General features: G+C 43.5%; 1 protein-coding gene across 3 annotated transcripts in view; it reads right to left on the bottom strand.

Moving 5' to 3' along the window:
- The window catches only part of SPDYC (speedy/RINGO cell cycle regulator family member C), a 155,421-nt gene that overhangs the window by 6,629 nt on the left and 125,384 nt on the right, over positions 1–23,408 (bottom strand). For all 3 annotated transcript variants that reach the window (XM_069643071.1, XM_069643072.1, XM_069643070.1), the window contains one exon: positions 517–811. In XM_069643071.1, the coding sequence (XP_069499172.1) occupies positions 517–811 (295 nt within the window). The remainder of the gene's footprint in view (positions 1–516; positions 812–23,408) is intronic.

The following is a 23,408-nucleotide window of genomic DNA, read 5'->3' as shown; positions in this document are numbered from 1 at the left end:
AAAAGAAAAAATAGATTTGTTTGATGCTAAACTGTAACCCCCCCCCACCCCAGAGAGCCAAAGTGACTAGAAAACGTGGCACTCCAAACTGAAAACAATGTGGCAAGCCTAAAGTGACTAGAAAGGTTCCAGATGTCAAAGCCCCATGCAGTTTGATACCAATAACCATCACACCGTTCTATAATACATATAATTATACCTGTTATGGAATAGCAAACATGGTTACTCAAGAGGTTCTGCAGAGGTTTTGGACTACCATGATCCTTCAGCACCAACTAGGCTGGGTAGGCCTGATGGAAGTTAACCCCAAAACATCTAGAAGGCCACATGAGTAACAGGACTACATGAAGGAACCAGCAGGCCAGCAATAAAACAATTACACATTAAATGCACCCGGTCTCCGAAATTTTAAAAAAATCTTGGATAGTATAATATTTTAATTTTCTTAGGTACTTCGTAAATCATGGAGAAAGTTTTAAAAACCAGTGCAGGGTGATCCAGGGGAACAGTACTCACTATGTATGTCATACGTTGCTCCTGGATCCAACACAATGTCTGGTGGGAGAATGAGTAGGTCTTGGGACCACTGGTCAGAAAACTGAAAAGGATCACTCTCAGAAGAGGTAGAATTGGCTGTGCCCTCAGAACTGCAGCCCTCTGCTCGCCTGCAAAGCGTACAGCTAGGGGGAGTAAAGCCAGGGCCGCGAGGAAAAGAATCTTCATCACCCTTGAGATATCCACGGATTGCTCCACTGTGGTGTAGCGGTCGCTCGCGCAGCCAGGCCCAATGAGATGGATCTTTTGACATAACCTAGTGAAGAAAAAAGCAAGTTAGGAAAGGCCCTCCCTTATTTGGGCATAGAAATATGCTTGAAACAGGTTTCAATGGTTATGCACAAGAGGTTAAGCTCTACATAAAGTTGCTTCAGATTCCAAAATCCATAAGCCACATTCTCAGAAAATACGGCAAGATGAGCATACGCAAGAAAACTCCAATGGTAGAACCTTACATATTTTACATGAGACTTGGGCACTGTTTTTTTGCAGTTGTTTAGACTCCTGCAGTCACACGGTAGGAGTCTGCAGTAGAGGCTTTGCAGTGAAAAGGGTTGTAGGCTGAGGAGTGATTCACAGTGAACGGTTAAAATTCAGTTTGCAGACGACATTAGTGAGCATTTCCTTAAAACAATGGAAGGCTAGATTGAACGACAAAGGAAGAGAAGGACACAGAACAAGAACATTAAGCCACATCTTCGATAATCAATTACAGAGGCTTTTAGTCATGGTGCACTTCTCTAAACTAGTGTTAGCATAACGAAGAGCCACTGCTCAACAAGGAAAGTGACTTGTGAACAGCAAAGCATATTTCTTTCTCCATCAAAGGATCTCCAAAATTAACAGATTTAACCGTGGATCAAGTGCAGTGTAATCCCAAAACTTTAGAAATCTGAAATGCAAAAATCATTGGCACTATAAGATGTCAAATACGAACTATGCATGAACACAGAATACATTGGACCAGAGTTTGCATATTGCTAGTTAACATTGGCATTTGACAACTGGGCATAATCTTTATATAGGATTTGCAGGATTATTCAAATTTCAATATGCTAAAATAAATAATCCCATTACCACATTTATTGGTACTGATCAACCTTAGGGTGAAGGGCAACATTAAGCCTAACAGGACCTTTAAGCAGTGACTGTACATTGCACATGTAAGGCATGCATTTAGCTCTGGGAGTTTAGCATTATGAACATTTAACATATTTCTGAAATAAAACCCACTTCCAACATGGTTGCCAATTTACAATATGCCTACTGTGCCTGCATATTTACATGAAGTGTAACATGGCCAGTTTCCAACATGTTCTTAGGCAGCCCTTAATTGCCCAGCCTTAACCCTCTCCCAGCAAATTGTACCTTTCAGAGCAGGAAAGCATGTCAATACATCTTGCTCTAGGATCCCAAATGGAAATAGTATCAGCAAGTGGTACCGTCTGCCCTAAAGCAGCATGCAATATTGACTTTAAGGCTGGCTGCAGGTTCACTAAACTGAAGTGCCCAGATCACATGCAGACAGGTCTGCCGGAGGACACCCATTGAGAATGAACCACTGCAAGATCTTGGTGCTGGAGCAGATGTACAATGTTGTAGTGCCAGTATAATCACAAACCCTTGCTGGTTCATGGTCCTGATCTGCACCAATACTTGTCACAGGCATAACGCCAGCACCAACAGCATCACAAAACATGCTTAGTCGGAGTGCACATACATTTGCATTTAGCCACTGAACGCCAGTTAAGGTGTGGCAACTGTAAAGCTCACTCAAATACCCAGTGCAATGTTGCCAACCCAAGCACAAAATCTGATTGTAGTACAGCATAGTACCAAACCCTCACCCGACCGAAGGTACCAGCAACAATGTGGGGTACATTTACGCACCCAGCAGAATTCCCCTCCCATCACCAATCTGCACTTCAGTAGTGACCAGCAGAAAAGCGGCGCTGGCTCCTTAGAGCACCCTTCCCGTGCATCAAAACCGTTTTGCAGCTACAAAAATTATGGCTGCACTGTCTTTGCCAAGCACCTATTGGGCAAGATGGAACAGGGAACACACTGAGAAAGGCTGCCAACGTTTTCCTTATGTGCACCAAAGAGCAATGAAAAGCAGCGCCGCTTTGCTGCTAGCTCCAAAATTCCCATTGCAAAAGGAAATGGTTTACATTAAAATGATGGCCGCCGATGCAGTTTTTCATCTGTTCAACAATACAGTTCTGATCCAGCGAGACCCAGCCATATTCAGGTTGTGCTCCAGCAAAAGAAAGCATTTCTCACAGAATGACAGGCAAAATCTGTGAAGTCAACACAACTTTACTCCCAGCCGTATGGGAAAGAGGCCTCACTTTGCAACAAAATATCATGGATGAACTTTTCAAAAGAAGCACTATTCCTATGTGCCCATGTAGTATCAGTGGACCGCTGCCTTGAACAGATTGCAGTGCAAGAGAAATTGACTAGGGCTGCAAACAATGTTTAGACTCTAGATAGAAGAGAAAAGCGCATTTGGAGGCAACAAATGAAAATTCACCATGTGTAAAAAAGGGTTGCTTTTGCAAACAAGAAAAAGGCCTGAAAAGTGTAATGCTGAAGGAGGCCCGGTCCTTGCCGAGAAATGCAAGGGGCGGGGGAGGGAGGTTTGTTTGAAGACATAGGGGAGGTTTTATTTCAACAGACTTGCTTCCGATTCAAAATAATCAGATTCAGAATAAAATAAATAAGTGCATTTACTGTGGAAGCCACATAACAGGGCTCCTGCTTGGCTTCAAAGGATATTTGCTTGCTGGGAACAGGATTTGCCTTCCCCCAAAGGGGCCAGCAACTTGGAAACTATGAATGGACCAAGAGGAAGTAAGTCACAAGACAGACTGTCTGGGTTGGAGCCTGGTAGACTAGAGTTCCAGGACACTTAGGTGTGAAATTGCAATTAACACCTCCCCTCAACTTCAACTGGGGGGGGAGGAGGGAGCCAACTCCAGAGCAACCTTGGAAATTATGCCCTTATTTGGGAGACAAATGCTGGCCATCTGGCTCAAAAGACTAATTTAATTAAACTAAGGTGGTTATTGCTGCAACACGACAACGCAGTAATGCAAGAGCTTCAGTTTAAATGCAATTTTTGTGACTTTAAAGACATGGTAGCCTTCACTTACATGTTGGGGACGGAAAATGTATATGGTGCCACTTTGAAATTTAAGGGAATAATAATTACAATTGAGTAGGTTCAAGAAAAATAGGTTCGTCTCAGAATACTCCTGTTTTTTGTCACCCTCTGCATAAAGAAATACATTTATTCAAGCTCTGTTGTAGAATCAATCTTTATCTAAAGTTATACAGTTCAATATAAAATGGACACTCGAGAGTCATCAAAAAAGGGGGAGGTCATTCACCGGAATTACAGAAACTATTTACAAAACACGGAACCAAAAGTTTCTCGGTAAAACAACCACTGTGTGCAAGACAAAATCAAATTCAAGTATCATTTGTCATGAAGTTCACATGAGAATAGCAGACAGACATTTGGACATTCATAACAAACAAACTTTTCAAGAAAAACAAGTCATTTTCTCTGTGTAAAGCAGCATAAATATAATGCAGTTGGACAGTGCGTCTACACCAGTGTTTCAGGAGACAGTTATCAGGGGAGTATTCATGCACAGATTTAAAGAATAAATCATGCGCTGTGTAGTATTGAAAACACACATAGCTTACCTATGGGTGTATTAATTCCACAGGCTGTTTTCCTCCTGGAACCACTATCCCTGTACACCGATCATTTTTTTTTTTTTAAAACCCCTTTATAATTCAGATGCCCTCATACCTGAAGGACACAGCATCATAAATCTACTTGATAACATCATTTTAACGGACGACAGCCTCATTGCTACTATGGATGTAGAGGCTTTATATACATCAATACCACAACAAGAAGGGCTAGAGGCTATACGAGACATCCTGAAAACCAGAGAAGACTTAAACTCCACTCCGACCAATTTCATTCTGGAGTGTACGAGATTGGCCATGTCTGAAAACTTTTCTGTTCCAGAACCAAATCTATAAGCAAACAAAGGGTGTGAGTATGGGGACCACTTTTGCCCCCGATATTGCTAATTTGTATATGTCCAGTTAAGAAAAAAACAATGTTCACAACAGAGAACCCTTTTTTGGAGAACATTTCCTTATGGAAACGATTCATTGATGACGACATTGTCTGGAAGGGCACATCCCACGAACTACAAAGTTTCCACAACTGGATCAACGCAAGGAATCCACATATCAAATTCAGGATGCATTGGGACCATCACCAAATAGATTTCTTGGACCTCCACATCTACAGAACTGGCGACCTGCTAAAAACAGAACTATTTCGAAAACCCACTGACCGCAACAGTCTATTACATTTTCAAAGTTACCACCCGATGGGTTTAAAGTACAACTTAACATACGGACAATTTCTACGTATACGGAGAAACTGCACAGATCTAGACAAATTCCAACAACACGCAGATGGATTGACTGAACGACTTACAGAAAGAGGCTACCCTAGAAAGGCTACCCTAGAAAATCCATCAGCCAAGCAAAGAAAAGGGCCAGACATACACCAAGAGATCTGTCTAGAGAACAAAACCAAAAAGGATCTGGGCAGGATAGTCTGTCACAACCTTCGGACCACTAGGACATTAAGGCACGTTGTTGACTCAGTGGTTCGAACGCTACCGCGGCAGACTGAGCAGGTCCTGCACCCTGACAGGTAAGGCTATTTTGCGTGCACTCGGCAGATATTTAGAACCATTGAGGTGCCTTCAGTGCGATAAAATATTAATTGGATATTCTCGCTCCATTTAGGTCTTTGCCCGGGGCTACTTGAAAGAAAAAAGAAACTAGGCTCATTTAAAAGTGAAATTTCACCTCTGGCTGAGAGGTAAGAGTCGGTTTTATGAAAATAGTGCCCGCCTTGACCGAGTTGTTCCAAATCCTTACGAAGGTGATACTCATACTAATAAACCCCATTCTGTTTTTCGCAATAGGATCAGACAGATTAGCCCTTGTGGCTTATACATCTTCTAAATAACAGAACCTGTGGAATTAATACACCCATAGGTAAACTGTTTTCAATACTACAGTGCATGATTTATTCTTATTTAAATAATCGGTGCATGAATACTCCTCTGACAACTCCCTTCCCCCTGCAGCGCAGACATCCTACAGTATAGACCCCCGTCCTGATGAAGGCCGTACACCAGATGTGGCATACTAAGCCCACCTAGAAACAGCTGAACCACCAACTGCAGTATATTTATGCTGCTTTACACAGAAAATGACTTGTTTTTCTTGAAATGTTTATGTGATGTTATAAATGTCCAAATGTCTATGTTTGCTATTCTCATGTGAAGTTCATGACAAATGATACTTGAATTTGATTATCTTGCACACACAAAGTGGTTGTTTTACCGAGAAACTTTTGGTTCCGTGTGTTGTAAATATTTTCATTACTCCAGTGAATGACCTTCCCTTTTTTGATGTTAACTCTGCAGTGTCCATTTTATATTGAATGGTATAACTTTGGATAAAGAAGATTGATTCTACAACAGAGCTTGAATAAATTTATTCTCTTTATGCAGAGGGTGACAAAAAACCAGGAGTATTCTGAGAGCACCTATTTTTCTTGAACCTATTCAATTGTAATTATTGTTCCCTACTAACCTTCCTGGGTAGAATAGGCTCCCAACCAGGAGCCCTAATTTTTTTAATCCACTTTGAAATTCAATATTTACATACCTAATATGTACACTTGTATATAGTTATAGAATTCTAAGTGAAATATGTCCCACCAAAAAGTGTGAAAAATTAGAAGGAAGAAACAATGTCGTACAAACCTGGGAGTTGGACTGCCATGCTGTGTGGAACATGTCATTTGCCTATGATTTGCACAAGTGTTACAACTGTAAAAATGTGCGATTTATGCATAAGTGATTATTGGCAAAAATGACTGGGGGATGGCTCTGTACCGCAAAAAAAAGTCCCCTCCTCCAGCCCAATCTGCCTCCAGGGAGGTGGTGACATGACATAGGCTGAACCTAGGGGCAGGTCTAGCTTGGTTCTGCCCCACAGTAAATCCTGTGATGCCACCCACCTTATAAAAGGGGGAAGCTCAGAGAAACTTGAATTTTCCAGCTGCTGCATATCCAGACATTTCATATTCATCCTGCAGATTCCAGATCCACTGCCAGGCCAGAGCATAGCTGACGCCATCCAGGCAGAACCACCCTTTAGAACTAAACCCCATACCAAAATCCTGCTAACTCCGGGCGAAAAGGGGAAAAGCTGTGCTACCCTTGGAGTATCCTGTGACCAGACTGGCTTTTTGCCCCACTACCTGCATGCCGCTGTGCCGTGACCAGACAGGCCCAGCTGTTTTCTGCTAGGAGAGTCCTGCCATGGTGCCGTGACCAGAACCCTAGAGTCCAGAAACCCGGTTGGCTGTCCCAAATTCCCAGCACGGATTGGGAGTATTTCCCCATCCCATAACACATAGCCTTCCCCATCTTGATACCTGGGGTTTGTTCCACTTCTGGTTCCATACCCCGATAACTTGTTTAAGATAGTCTGAATCCTGTTTCTTAATTTCATGTGTTGGCACCATTCTTGCCCCATCCCTTTAGTCCATTGCATAAATCCTTAGTCATATTTGGAGTAAACTAATTTCCACAGACCAGCGGCGCGAAGGGGGTTAAGACGGCCACTTAACCGGTTTCATGGGCAGCGTTAGCTTCTTGATAACCTAGTTACAAAGATCTTGTTGTAGTAGCACTTTTTACTTTTCATGTTACTTTTCTTTCCAAACCGACTTTTGGTTCTCCGCTAACTGCTTTCATTTTCCCCAAAACCGAATTTCCTTTCACATTGAAAATCTCATCCAGCTATTCAGCTAGAGTCCCTCTTTCACTTTGCCATTATCCCTGTGATATGCATCCATCATGCAGCCTAAAAACCGCATTCCGATTCGGTCTATTTCACCTGTTTTTTCCCCCCCAAACCATTTTGACATTTAAAAACTGTAAAAAAAGACGAAAATGCAACTTACCAATGTGTAATTTGGGCTGCACGGTGTTCTTTCAAGTTGATTTTTGAACTGTGCCCTTTGTTGATGCCTTTTAGTTGAGTGTTCTTACATCACCGATACTGTATCTCATTTATTCAACCGCACATGTAAATTAAATATTTACCAATTTCGAGTGTCATTCAATTGCAAAGGTTTTCAAACCCGATTTTGCCTCCCATTTTGTGAGGGAAGGTCGGATTTTAATTCCGTTCGCTGCCTAGTAAACCTGACTCCTTGCTGCTCCTTTCTATCCAATAAGATTAATTGGGGTGTGGGGAGCATTGCAGGGGGACATCTTAAATACTGTATACCCACCAACCGGCCTGGTTCATGGTCCATTGTGACCCAGGGTATTTGTAAAAGGGGGTGAGACTGGTTGGGTGACAGCTCAATCTGGATTCTATGAAATAAAGAAAAGTATTCCAATGGAGAGCTACATCCTAGGCTAAGGGCAAGAGACCTGGTCCGGTGTGTGACACCCAATTAGAATCCTTAACAGCTTGGGGGCTTGTGCCGGGGATTGGGTAAGTGTTGCCACATGTGGCAGCTTACCAAAGCAGGCTAACCTTCAAGGTAGTGATACTTTGTGTGGCTAAAAAGCTGTGTTAGAAATGACAAACTCTGGATCAGTTGGGTGCTGATAGGGTATGGTGGCCCAATGGTCACTTGTTGAGTGATTAGATCAATTATATGATTCAGTCATGTTATAAATAAACAATGGGTATCACTATGTCACTTCACGGTGCAAATCACAGCCTTGAAAGACTTGTTGAAACGCGCGTCGGCTGTGTAGCGAGTTACCATGTCAAAAATGTGTCATTCATTACCATGATGTTTTCTTTGGTGCCAACTAACCAAAAAGAAACAAATTAATGACTATGAACTGACTGGACCATATAATTGATCTAATCACTCAACAAGCAACCATTGGGCCACCATACCCTACCAGCGCCCAACTGATCCAGAGTTTGTCATCCCCACAATTCTTACATTTGAATGGGAACCCTGGAGTTGGTTCCTCAACAAACCAGGATCCGGGCTGCTGGTCAGATTCGGCAACAAGAAAAGAGGTGCACAGGAGAAAGGGAGTCCCGCCATGATCAACTCCACCTTTGCTAAAACTTATGCTGTAAAAAGCACCTCCCCAAACAGACACCACCCCCTCCCCCCCGTCCCAAGCCTGTGTATGAAAGTAAAGCCAAATCAAAGACAAGAGACAAAGCAACAGAATACAGATTACCCTTATATAAATAAACTAATAAAGAACACTCCCCAAAATGAAAAATCATTAGAGATAAATATGGCAAGGGAGCACCTTCTGCACAAATTATTTATCAGAGGAGAATGGGCTCACCAAGATGAGGTCTGGCTAGGAGAGATGATTCAACAGGTCACTGCTATGGACATGGATGTGTGGCAAAACAGTAGCCCATCGCATCAAGCCTCGAGTCCTACATGACTCAAAATCTTGAAGAGCAGATTAAAATGGTCCAAATCGCAGCCTACATGCATCTCAACATGGGAGTGTTGCAGGCAAAACATGGAGCAAATGGAACTCTTGCAAATTCAATCTGAACTCAACTCAAATCCAGACAGACCTAAAATTAGCAGAACACAAATTGCAAAAAAGCCAAGATTGAGGTCCAAGTTGAGAACTCCAAACAGTGAGGACTTAAGCTCTACAACAGCAAAATGCAGACCAAGAGGCCCAATTAAATGCCTTAAGCGTTGCGTCAAGAAAAGGTTTACTCGGAAGAGAGTCAACTGAAATTAACACAAGTGAGATACAGTAACGCCAGCATAGAGCAAATGACCACTTTACAGAATCAGATTTTAAAAAATTGGAATAGGAAAATAAATTATGAAAGAACTCTACTCTCAATCAGAATTTGACGAAGAGCGCCAGAAATTAAGCGCCATAACACAAGTGATGACCTGGCTGAACAAAGAAGCTCTCTGCATCAGGAGAAAGAGGCCCTATATCAGGAAATGTGCAATTTTAAAACCTTTATGGAGCATAGGGAGTTAGACCACCAGGGACTGACTGGCATAAAAAAAGAATGTGCTAAATTAATGCGACATAGGAGACAAATGGATCTAGGGTTAGAGCAGGCCATAGAGGCTCTAAATGTGCAGAAAAGAAAAAGGTTCACCTCCTGCGACAGAAATGGTCTTTGTTCCCAGACCATAGAGGTTGCGCAAAGAGACAAAGGCCCTCTGAGTGGAACAATTGACTCCACAAGCAGATGGCAGCTCAAGGAGCGGGTCAGAGACCAGTCAAGCTCTGATAGCGGAGCAAAAAGCTCAGACCTTTGCCTATCAAAAGGTAGTGGCCGAGAAGGAGAAACTAGGGCGGCTAGAGAAAGTATGCCAGGCTAAACCCAAATTTGAGGAACCCTGAACGAGTAGAAGGACAGGGTTACTGTTAGGCTCACCTGGTATCCACAGGGACGCCACCCAGCCGGGTTACTCGCTGGTATGCTTCTCAGCTTTGCCCTGATGGTCTGCGGGGGAAGGTTCTGCCTGAAAATACAGGAGGACTGTGTTCAAGTCTGACCGACATGGGTAAGTATCCTCCCTCCACCCCACGTATGATTTCAGTCCCTCTGGCGCCCTCTCCTCACCTTGTGGTAGAATTAGGCGTGCTCTCCGTCCTGCCTTCTTTGCAGGGGCGTGTTGTCTTTCATGGGTGAGTGCGGTCCAGTTACTTCACCGACGCCGCCATGTTGCTATCCTGCATGCCTCTTTGTTTAAAATGTCTTTTTCTCCCTTAGGTATGCAGAGCTTAGACGCGGCGAACTGGCTTGGTTGAGCCCCGCTGGTAAATGATGGCGCATCAAGAGCGCTAGGATGCGGTAAGTAAGCGCTATGAAGTCTTGCCTTTGCTAACCTGCGTTTTCCTTCCTTGTAGGTCGCGGTGTTCTTCAGTGCGAGTGGAATGTCCGGAGGGGTGCCAGCCGAGAGGTGACCAGCCAGGTAAGCCTTTTGAGCAGTTCGTAATTTGTAAATGTCTCTACTGCTTTCTTTAATGTTGCCTCTATCTTCCTCTATCAGGTCATTCTGTCTGGGAGGCGTGCAGATTCGAGGAAGCTGTACTCTGTAGCTGCAATGGTTTAAAGAGGAAGACTGCAGGTAAGATGCTGCTGATAATGTGCCTTTCGTCTCCTTGCAGGTTCTGCTTCTCCAAGGTTCGAGGGAACAGCTGGACACAGTGAGCATCACATTGCAAGCTGCAAAGTAACGCGAAGCGTGTTCTCTTGCTCGGGTATGGTTTAAATTGCCCCAACAAAATAGTCCAGGTAAAGTAGTCCCTAGGCTACCACACCCAAAACACTAGACCGCATAGCTTGGTTCTTAGGAACCAAGCTATGTGGATGCCTCCATATTGGCTGACAATACCATAAAGTAGTTCCCAAGCACATTGTTTTTCATGGTGTATGAGCATGGCGCCATAGGCGCCAGCACTGACCCCATAAAGGCTTTTGAAGATGCCAGGCTCTAGAGGCCAGAGTCCTGACTCCACCTGGCCAATGGGTTTGTCAGAGGGGGGCTTTGGGCAAGGGTTGTGACAGCTACCCCTGATCCCAGTGGGATGCCCTCTGTACTAAGTAACTCAAACACGGTTAATAGATCCCTCTCCTCTGGTAGCCATATGGCGTGGAGACTTCTGGTGTGGGCGCCCCAGAGCTCCAGGGAAGCATTCGTGGTGACAGTCTCCTGGTACAGGGGGCTCTAGAAATCTGTGCCCCCTGCGAAATTTGAGCGCACACCCCACCACCTTATCACTCGATTGGAACTCCTAGTCGAGAAAAATATTGTCCATGAAGCTTCCCGACACCTGGCTCCACCAGGCATCTGTGAATTCCTAAAGGGGTTGCATCCGCAACCTGCAGAGTCTCAAGTACATGCACGAGGACATCATGGCCCGCACCATGGCAGTCTTCAATGCAAACAGCTGTTTCACCTTGCCTAGCATGGCCGCTATCCTCGCTTCTACCCCCCCCCCCCACCCCCGTGTGTTCAACAGCTACTTCCCTTGACTTGGCATGGATGAGCCAGTCGTCGAGGTACAGGTACACATGTATCCCTTGTAGATGCAGATGGCCTCCACTGGTGCCAGGCACTTTGTGAACACCCTGGGCACCTCCTTCAGTTGGCAGGGAAGGTCCTTAAACTGGTATTGCCTTCCCTGTACGACGTAGCACGGGTACCTCTGAAGCTTCTCGTGAATGGGGACATGCAAGTATGCATCCTCCAGATCAAGCGACATCAAGAAGTTTCCTTGCACCAGTTGGCTGAGCATGTGCTGCAACGTGACCATCCGGAATTTGAGACTAAGTATTTGTGGTGATGCTGCAGGCCTAGAATAAGCCTCCAGCCCCTGGTCGTCTTTAGCAAGAAATATCGGTCGTGGACTCTGGAGCCACAGAGTCGCTTTGGAACCAGCTCTGTCGCCCCTTTTCTTATCATGGCCCGTACTTCTTGCAGGAGAGGAGTGATGTGCTGCTCCACCGGTGGTATCAGCAGACACTTTCTTTGGAACTTGAGTATACATGAGCAACCAGCACTCATTGTCGGTGGAAATCTTTTCCCACTTGCTGACGAAGCGTGCCAGTAAGCCTCCCACTGGGGTGCATGGGCCACCCATCCACCCACCCACCCAGACATCCTGGGGTCCAGGATTCTCATTCCTGTGAGGACCACCTTAAACTGCACCCCTTGGCCTATATTGATGCTCTAATATATCAATCTTTCAAACAAGACTAAGAAAATAGATGTCAGTATGACAAACATGTCCCTTAAAATCCACTGGAACAAAATTAAGTAATGGGAACTAGACTAGCAACAGGGAGAGAAATGCATATGCAGGCAAGGGAAGGTCCAGCGCTCTGTTAACACCTGAGAAGGCAGAGTAGACATGAACCAGGAAGCCTTTGAGTGTCAAACTTGCACTACACCAAATAGGGAGATTAAAGCCACAGCGAATCCCCAGCGTGAGAAGACTGGGCCCAGAATAAGGTGGAGAGTCTGCGGAGGACAGCATCCTCAAACCCTCGCTGATACCACCACAAAAATATTGCAGTAGGGTGTCCTGTCACTCAGAACACCAAGACGCTGCAAGGAGAAGAGAAAACCCAAGGAAGAAAAAAGGACGGTGGCGCGGTGCCACAGTCAGCGGTAACAGAAGGCCTGGAAGGAATTCTACCATGCACGCAACTCGTCCCAGTGGAAGTTGAGGCAGTTAAATCGGATAAACTGAATTACTGAAAATCTTAATACTGAGAAAACTATGGATAATGATACCCTGGGAAAAGGGGAAAACTATTCTGTGAAAGGACATAAAAAGAAAACCTGAGCCAGAGCTCACAGGAACTATTCAGTTGCAAAAAGAGTAGGCCAAAACAAGCTGAGCTATGATTGCCAAGGAGGGAAAGCATACCAGAGAAATGTTATTTTCCAAGGATACGCTGAAACTAGCAACCAAGAATACAGACCTTATAAAAGATCTGCGAAAGGGATTCACAAGGAGGGGAAAAACTAAAATCGTCCATTTGAAGCGAGACTGATCCAAGAAATCACGATCGACTCATGTATTCATAAAGAATCCTACAGACTAACCAAAAGTATCCTCAGAAGGGAGTCATTGTCCAAACCTAAGTTAGTTTCATAGAGGCAGGGTCAGTTAGGTTAGTTTTGACAGCAGACCTATTCCTTTGGATATTCACGAATGACCGATGAGCACCTTAGTAACATAGCCAGGGACCACCCATAGTGTTAGGGAAAGTTAAGTCTTATTACTTCAATAAAATAGTGTCCATGTCCTGACTTGCCACAGTACTTCTAAATACAGGACTAAATTTCAGAATGCAATGCAACAAAAATTGAACAGCAGGAATAGGCCCTACTTCATCACTTGCAAAATATTTCAACCAGAGGGGATAAACAACCTTCCATATATTTTCTGCTGCTAGGCATGGTTTATGTACAGTAAGTGTCCATGGAGCCACCAAAAGCAGGATTAGTGCACCAAGGGCAGTGGAGCTCCAAACTTAAAGGCCTTACTGCTTGTGTAGGGTTGCTAAAGGCAACTGCTATCCATGATCTGAATGGGAGAAAAAAAAAAATGTATTAAGTGTGGATTGAGGACCACCTAAAAGATGTGCTGTTCACAAGTGAGTTATCCATTGCACTCGAGCAGCTAGAAAGTTGTTCAAAGAGACGGTACCGTCCAGTGTCATACTGGAGCACCGAGTGAAAGTCTATGCCTGCGTTTTCACCAAGAACGGCCTTCTGTGAAGGGACAGACAGCACTCAAAGAAGTCTGTGGCGCACTGGTTCCACAAATTAAGGTGGTATCAACAGGCCTGCCAAGTAAGTAGACTGCTCCAAAACATACATTTATCCTGCGGCCCAAGAAATATTTGAGACTGAAGGAAGAATAGTGCAGAAGCAACAAATTAAGCCATAGACCTTTATTAAAAATACAAGTGGCACAGCAATAATAACATGGCGCTAGATTATCTGTTTGCCAGCAACTGGCTCCTTGGGCAAAACTACAAAGCTAAAGTTATGCACCCTATAATCTTGCCAGTATACACAAAAATAAAAACAGGCTGACCTTTGCCATCTAAAAGATAAGTTCCGCTCACCACATTCCTCACCCTGATGCTGGCATAAGTTTATGCAGTTTGTCCTAGCACCCTGACCCTTGTGCAGGTGTATTACTTACCGTAATCATATTTCTGATGGTTGTACATTCCGAGCATAGGGCAACATCTAGTGGTAGTTGCAGAGTATTGCATGACTGAGACGTCAATTGGGCAGGTTTGTAATACCATCCCTTGCGTGACATTGTGCCCATGGTGCTTCACGCCTTGCGTTCCTAGTCACCTCATAAACTTCCAATTCAGTTTAACTTACACAAATGCAGACACCTAGCTACAGAATGTTTCAGCAAATGCTTCAATCTTCTGGCTTAGTCACTGAACGTTCTTGTGCACAGTATGAAAAAAAAAAACCTGAAAAGCACAAGTACCCATTTGATTTATAGCATTTGTTAAGCGAAACAGGCTTGCAGAACCAGGAAGAAGGAACTGCATCTAAGCCCACGTCAAAGACGAAAAAAAAGGAAACTGTTCCATTTATTGAAAAATCGAGTTTCCCTATTTTCCAGATCACAAGAAATCTGCTAAGCAAATTTCCAAGGGCAGCCGAGTCCAGAGTCCAGGCCCTGCCACATGTAATAAAAACATCACCTCGAGATGCAACAAGAACATTAGTAAGTATTCATTCTATGACTGCAGATGGACTTGCACAAAGATCACTAACAAAAGGAAAGTTAGGGCTATCTCACAAGCGCACATCTATAGAAGGCATACAATCTTGAAGATTAAATGGACTGGAAGCCTGTGGAGAGCAAGGCAACAGAAGGACCTTTTGGGAAGTTTAAAAATAAATTAACTTGCAGCTTATCAGAAATACAAAGTGTTAGTATAGTCCAATGAGAATGCGCACACCCACTACCAACACCTGGTCCGCTACACAAAGTGCCAGGTCTGCCCAAGTAAAAAACCTGGAACTGAGCCCTTAATTTATTTGATGCAAGGGCGAAAGATCAGGTTTTCAGGTCACACAAATTACTCCGTGCAGGAGAAAGATGTGGATAATCCAAAGTGTGGTGCAAAGAGCTAAAGGTCATGGGAGACGTTTGGGACCCCACCGGCTGACTTCAGTCTTAGTCGTGTTGAGCTGGAGACCATTGCTAATCATCCATTGGTGCACCACACCAATTCCTTCCACTAAATGGGAAAATACTTCAGTTGATCCAGAGACTAACTTCTGGGTTGTCACTGGCATGAGACATTAAAGCTTGAAATTCCAGAGGATGCTAATTAAATGTTAAAAGCAGTGGGGACAAAAGGTGACCCGGGAGGGACACCAAATCCTGGCTTGAGTGGAGATACAAATGAGCCAACCTTGACCACTTAACTCGAGAGCGATTAATCAAGAACAGCAATAAAGGACATTGTTTATGACATCTGCAAAATTAAGCAAGTTTCATTAGGGGAACGCTGGTATAATTATTTACCCTCAATTGTTGCTCCAATTCGTGGTCATTTACACGGCCAGAAATGTGTTCCCTTTGTGGCATCTTTTTTGATGCATTTCATAGTAATCTCTAAACACCGAATAGCACCAGACGGATTGTCTGTCACTAGAAAGGTGCGAGTCGTGTCAAAGGGTCTGCTCTATAGTGACCACGTAGCAAAATTCTTGGCCATCCAAGGAGATTGAATAATAAGGTAAAGCTTACTTATTCTTGCAGGATCAAGAGTAGCCTTCAAAAGCTGCAACATTAACACATTTAAAAATTAACTTGCATGACTCTTAGAGAGGTTAGAGATTTACTAACAATTTTGCTTAGACCCATGGCTAGGCGATTAGCAGACAAAGCTGGTAGGAAGTCTTTAAATAGTGTAGTTTTAAGAACTTGCACTAAAGTAAGAACTGTTATCAAAATGTTATGCTCACAGCTACTTACGATCCCTTTTCGAACTTTCACTGCATCATTTTCTATGCACAATAAAACAGTACTGCTTCTGGTAGGCCCTAGCACAGCGTCAAAGATTTTATACTTGGATTGCAGTTAATTGTCAAAAATTGAATCAATCGTGGCCTGGTGTTTCTTCTCAGCATAGGCAGGCACCAATTTCACAAATTCCATAATAAAGTGAACGGAGCATAATCTGGTCACTTTAGAGGAAAGTTGTTGCTTAACACAAGGCCATTAGTGGAAAGACTCCAGGTAAAGGCCATATTATACATGGTTTTGTGAAACACCTACAAAAATAAGGACACAAGCCAGACTATATTCAAATATGAACGAGAGTACTTTATGGCATAGTTTCATAAGCCAGTCACAAGGGAATAATGCAAAAGTATTCTGAACTTGACACTTTAGGAATCTTCTCAAATCTACTATTGCTCTAGTATGGGCTACTGTATGTAAATGGATGCTAATGTTATATGCCTGTAATGTCCTGCCTGGAGAGTTCCTTGCAAGCTGCTGAACCCTGCAGACGCACAAAAGTATTGCTCGCAACTGAGTTCACAGCTAAGCTCGGAACACCGATGAGAGAAAGGGACCAAATAAACTCAAGACACTGGATCTTCCTCTTTTAGACTGATCTCTGCATGGAGGAGAACCAAAAATGCGCCAACCATTTCCTCCCTCTCTTTACCCTCAGTATAGCACTGTACCCGAGAAACCTCGGCTGAAAGCAGAGGGGAAATACAGATTTGAAAATTCCACAATGGAACTTTAAATTACTAATTTTTGCAGTGGATATTGTGGAAATCTGTTCTTGATAAAGAATGAAGCAGTTTATCATGAGTCCTGTAGCTCCTTAGACTAACTCAGCTAAACTTTAGTTTCTCTTCAGTAGAACAGCGCCAACTAACCATCTTCTTAAAATCTAAATCACAATTTAAATTGTCGACTGCTGAAGGAATAGTTATGGATATACCCTGTAGGTTGCCAAATGTTAGGACCAGATTATGAAACTGACTGAAAATCAATTTACAAATAAAATACTTTTAGTGCCATCTCCACGCCAATGACGCTGCACAACTCCCCTCATGAATGAAGCCTCAAAATGAGAACCGACTGTCTTTGTGTCCGTCGCTTCAGTGACCGCACTTCAGATGATGTGCGGCTCACCATGACTGGAACGATTCCAGAAATCTTCTTGCAGCGAGCTTCTCTGGAACGCGCAACCTCAGTCTTCTCCTCGCAGCGCAACGAGAAGCAAAAAACAATCCTTCCTCACAAAGCCTCTACTAGGCACACTAGATAAGAGGCTGTAACCTACGCAACCAGTGTAAAGACAGGTTATCCTTTTGAACTACAAGTTCAAACACAGACGCAGAAGTCTAGCGTGCCAGGAAGTAAAGTAAACAGTTAAACACTCAAAAATAAATGCCAAAGTAAAAAAAGGTTAAATTAACACTAATTTACACATTTAAAACCCATTTCAATACATATTTAAATGAACAGTTAAATTTAACACAGCATCACTTAGCTTAAATTGATGATCTTGGATCTTGCTGCTCCCAGATAAAGTCCATCTTCTTTCAACTTCTCAAATGAAATATTCCCAGGTAAAGTTCAGGCCTAAAACTCAGGACTCCCCACTCCAAGGACAATTCTTAATGAAAGGCAGTTTAGCATGTTCTGCCTGATCCTTTGTTCCACCTTCAACCAATCAGGAGTCCAGGTCCTTTCCACCATTTTGGTTTGGGATAACCTCTGGATTGCCCAGCTTAAGGCCCAAATACAGGAAAGCGTAACTTTAGTGCATGTAATGCAAGTGAAAAGCCCATCTACTGTCTACATCTACCAGGAACCCAGACAAGGCCCAACAGCCAAAGCACAGAACAGACCTAGTGCTCACAAGATCATTTGCAGCAGTTTCAACCATTATTGCAAGAAGTACATTTTTCTTGGATACAATCGTCTGCCAATGGCCACATTTGTTAAGCAATTTAACAAGCAATGTAGCCGTTTAGGTGGAACAGTTTAAATTGTGAAAGAATGGACTACTTGAACCCAATTTCATAGCATGTTTTTACTTTACAAACCTCCCAAACAGCTAACCGTTACTAAATGTATAAATGGCTAGTGCAGAGGAATAAGCATGGAGGAAGGGGGTGGGCAAGGTCATTACAAGCGGTTATTGAGTTAAACCAGTTGGGGTTAGTTGTAATGTGGAAGCAAGGGTTGATATGTGGTGCATGGATGTGGTAATTGCTAATTGAACTGTAATGAAAAGAAAAAGTAGATTACCCCTGTAACTATGCATTTCTGAGAATTGCTCTTAATCATAAAATGTAATTTGAAAATAAATTAAACTTAAAGGGAAGTAAAACAGGCATAATAGCATGCAAGGCCTCAAATAAGTTAGACTAGAAAAAAAGTGCTTTTCATCTTAGAAAAGTGTTTAAATATAGAGCATCCATGCACTGGGCCTTAGATTTCCCAGAAAACAAAGCATGCACAGAACGGGGTAACCTGCAGGTCCTCTGGCTGCACTGGATAAACATTCACATTGCCATATGATGCGATTGTGTTCAAAATATTTGTGAACTATTTAGGTGACTTGCTGCATGCCAAGACGGTCCAAATGCCTCTAAATCACATTAGTGGTCCAATTTTGACTGCCTGATAAAGGAAGGGGTTGTGGTCTTGATTTTTTGCAACTATGCAGCTTATGGCCAAAGGGGAAAACCACTGACATGATTCAAAGTTTAATCTTTACACCATGTACTTTGTGAGCGTGTTGATGCTGCAAATAAAAGATGCAAGAAACCAGCTGAACTACCCGACTAGTTTCATTCCCTTATTCACTAGCATATCAGTTAAACTAAACCTGCAAGCAAGCGTTTCAGCAGGCACTTCCCAGTGGCTCCTGGACTATTCATCGCCAAATAACATTTCTGGTGCCTATGGCTGCCAACGTGTCATCTGGAGCACCTCTCCCACAGCCTCAAACACCGAGTAGATGTCCCAGTGATACTTTCCTCTGGAGGGCATAGTAGCCAGACATGGTCTGGCAGAACTGGAATCTAGCAAAGGATACTGGTCATTAGATCCTTCTCCCATGTGAAGAGGTGTGAGGTTGGGGTAAGGAAAAGACAACCATCCACCCCTCTACAGCAGAACAGACTACACGTAATTTTCCTGCCTAGCCAGTCCTACCCATTTGCCACATGGCATCCCTAACTTACAGCTCTATTTCGGTATTATAATGGCGGTTGCTCATACTTGCCAACACAATCACCCGGTGCAGCCCTGTTCTAAATACCCTAACCAAGTCATTTATTCACATCTGGGCGAACACCCAGCATAGCACTGCCAGTCAAAGCATAATTATCGCACTACTGGTCTTGCCACAGGTTCCTCAAGACTGCATATTTCCCATCTCTTCCACCTAGACTAGTTATATTTTCATCATGATGTGGAAAGCTACAGGGCTGCGGGACATGGAGTGGTGTTCAATGCTGCCCATCTTTGGGAGACTAGCTGCTGTCCTGGCTGGTTGGCCAGATCATGATTGGTGTACTGGGCCAGGGTGTGCACACAGCACCAACAAACAAGTCTTGTAATCAAGTTTTAAGATATCACACAACTTGGCCAGTAAAAAAAGGAATCCTGAGGCAGTATTTGCCAGGTCCCTTAGGTCTGACCCAGAGAACGAAGGTTTTACGGAGAGGCAAGTTTATGGAACACACCAGGTGGAAGTGTGTGCAACAGGAAACAAAGGTGTTAAAACACTGAAGGTCTGAGTGAGTGAGCCGTTCAGTATAGATTTTGTTTCCTTGTCAGAGAGCTCTGCAGTAACAAGGTTGCAACCCAAGCCAAGATGGAGACGAATCCGGGTCAGGACACTTCAAGAAAAATGTGGAACTTGGACCAACATGCTCAATTGCCTTGAACCCATAGTTTTAGGACCAACAAGCCACAGTATTTGAGAACTCCATACCTACCCCCCCATTAATCTAAATTATTAAGAGAAACTGGATTAACAGGAACTTCAGAATATTGCGAGGGACATGATGCAGAGAAATTGGTAGGAGAAAACTCTTAAAAAAGAAACATTGAACAATGTATAGTGGTCAAGAGGATCTTTATAACTACTGAAGCAAATATGAACAAAAATGCCGGCAAATATAATTCTGTAAAGTTACATCTTTTCACTGGATGAAGTGTAGCTTTAAAGGAGCGTGAAGGCGCTAGGTTGGTACGTGTAGGGAGGACATTATGTGGGCAAAACTAACACTACCAGTTGCACAAGAACACTTAAAACCCGCACTGATGTGCGCTCAGCACATAGGCGCACATTAGATTGGTGTGGTGAGCACGAGTTCGGCATTCTGAAAAAACTGAATCAAATATTACGGCACTGATGAGTTGAGTAATAGAGCACGAGTTTGACATAAAGGACCCTACAGCGTAGCAAACCTAGGTACAAGCAAGTGAAGTGCAGATCAGAAGAGCAGTAGTCGAATCCAAACAGCAATTTATACAGATTCTCTTAATCTACTGATTTAGGCAGAAAGTGCTAATGGATTAATCAATTCAGAGAAAGCAAATTAAAACCCAGTCGCTTCAGAACTTCTACTATAGGTTGTAAATAGTTCACACGACATTGGTGAAAATCTGGACACCAGTCAAGATAGGCTCTAAGACTTGTTAATCTGTCTCAGTAGGCAACCAGGTATATGTTCCAAGGCAAAGTTATGAGGTGGTAGTTGGAGAAACGTAACCTAGCTTGTTTAGGTCTTGCAGATAACCAGTCCTGAACAAAGTGCAAGATCAGGCACAACCTGCTGCTGGCGTTAGTTATCCACTAACCTTCCTTTAGGATTGTGTCATGCACAACTCGTGAAGAACAATTTGTGGGTATTCCCATCAGGGAGTGTCATGGGGTTCTAAACTAGTGCAGGATCAGTGAACTGGGTCTTCATGCGAGTGGGGGGGGGGGGGGGGGGGGGGGGGGGGGGGGGGGGGGGGCGGGGGAACAAAGTACGGCCATTCTGCAGTTGCAGTATATCTGTATCTGCTGAGCCGCAGCCCAAGGTGGGTGCTCGATACAAGGCCCCATTGCCAGATTCGTCTGAAAGCAAACGTGTTGCTAGCCTTGCAGGGCACCCTCTGATGTCTGCAGTAGACGCCAACTAGACTCAAAAGGTTAAGATGACACTTCAAACAAGCATTAGCAAAGCCAACCAGTTTGGCTTGCGTAAAATGGTATTAGGCATTTGCCAGGCAGTGCTACAGGATGCCCAGATACTTGCAGGATTTTCCACATGCTACCATCAATAGTCAGTTAATCTCTCTACAGCAGTGCCTGGCAAGCGCCTTTCCCATGCCTACACAGGCCCAAACTGCTCGATTTTAAAATAAACTATATTTGCATGATTTAATGGCAATTAAGTCTAGCTAGCAGGATGAAAGTCTTAAGTGCTAAAGTGTGAATCGCAGCACGTGTTTGTGCTAGTCTCGTGAGATCACTTAAGGTTATCAGATGTCTCCATAGATGCGTACAGCTTATGGCCAACTAAGAAAGTTGAAGTAGGAGCAGTCCAAGTGCATGGTTTTGGTGATTTAGTTTATTGCATCAAACATGTGGATACAAAGCCCTGCTTACAATGTTTACCAGCTTCCGGAAAAACTTCCCCAATGGAGAAATCTGTTGCTTTTATTTCTTTACAGATACATTTGTAAAAGAATCCCTGCACAGTTCATTGAACTGAATGATCCTTTTGTAACTACTGGTTCTGACTTGCTCCTTTTGATAATGAACACTAGTAGTTTCTGCCTCAAATGTACTTGATCAAGATCTTTTCAATAAAATAAGGGTAATATCATGCAGTTTGTACACTTTGCGGTCACCATTATTAATCAGAAAACATGTTTGACAAATGTGCACAAAGCAATGTATGGGTAGGTTTAACTAGAGACCCTCGTGGTCTGCACTTCTGCTAGGCCTATGCTCCAAACGCAACTATGTCATCTGGCTAAAATGTGTGCTTCTATGCAAATGATTTGGGAGTTTCTGTAAGTCATGCGCTGCTCGTTCAAGATTGTCAAATGAATCATTGGATCCTATCACAGTAGATATTGAGTGATACACTTAGTTAATTTTGTAATTTGATCTGAACATTTTGTAATTGCTCATTTGGGACTCATGCTCAGTTTCAGCCTTGCCAGCACGTTTTGGACCCTCGCAGTCTTTTCAAGGATGTGCGTCATACCATTTGTGACAGTGATCCACATAATTTCTGGAAAGAAATGTAAACAAAATGTACCAACTTAGACCTCTACAGGGCCTGGTAAGCCACTAAAACTACCTTTTTCTTGGCTTTAGTTGAAACTCATTACAAATTACCCTTAGCATGCCAAGGGACCAATATTGCTTTCCTTTTATGAGAACACAGCATCCAAATCAATGTGAATGACAAGGACCATTTAAGACTAAACACTATTTGGCTAGGTGAGGGTACATCATCAATACATTCTGTAACTAGCCCCAGGATATCATGGCTACTTCCGGGGGGGTGGGGGAGTTGAGGCTACTACCCAATAGTCCCCCTGGGGGTGGTACTCAGATGGTGGATCTGATGGGGCAGATTATCAGGGAAGAATGTGGTATACCCTGAAGGATTTTTGTGATCACTGCAAGGTCTGAAATTCAGGTAACTTCCCACATCAGCATACCAGCTTCCTCTAACTTTAGCGCTCACACGTTCATTTCCACCAACATGGGTTGGAACTGGCGCTGCAGGGTCTTGCTTTGTGTCCAGGTATTAATGTAATGGAAGCAGGGGGGGACACCCCGGCAACCACCAAACCCATTATACCGAACAAGAGCAGGGACACCCATGCACCCTCCTCTGCTCCTGTGGTTTGGTATAATGGGATTGTGCTTTAGGTTACAGCTGAAAGTGCATTTGTTATTTCTGATTTTGGACCAAACCCTACCCCGAATACCCCATATGCTCCCTCATCTCCCCACCCTATACACAGTAACATTGTTAGACATTCTCGATGTACCTCTAAGCTAGAGCATGCAAACATCTTCAAAAGTACTGAGACGAGGACGAGTAGGGACTCCCTGTATGAATCCTGCAAAGGTACTGAGAGGAAGAAGATTCTAATCAAGCTAGTTGAGAGGATCATCAG

Source organism: Ambystoma mexicanum, chromosome 2p, assembly GCF_040938575.1.
Source record: "Ambystoma mexicanum isolate Mex_15411 chromosome 2p, UKY_AmexF1_1, whole genome shotgun sequence".
Taxonomy (NCBI): domain Eukaryota; kingdom Metazoa; phylum Chordata; class Amphibia; order Caudata; family Ambystomatidae; genus Ambystoma; species Ambystoma mexicanum.
This window is presented reverse-complemented; position numbering and strand designations above follow the sequence as displayed.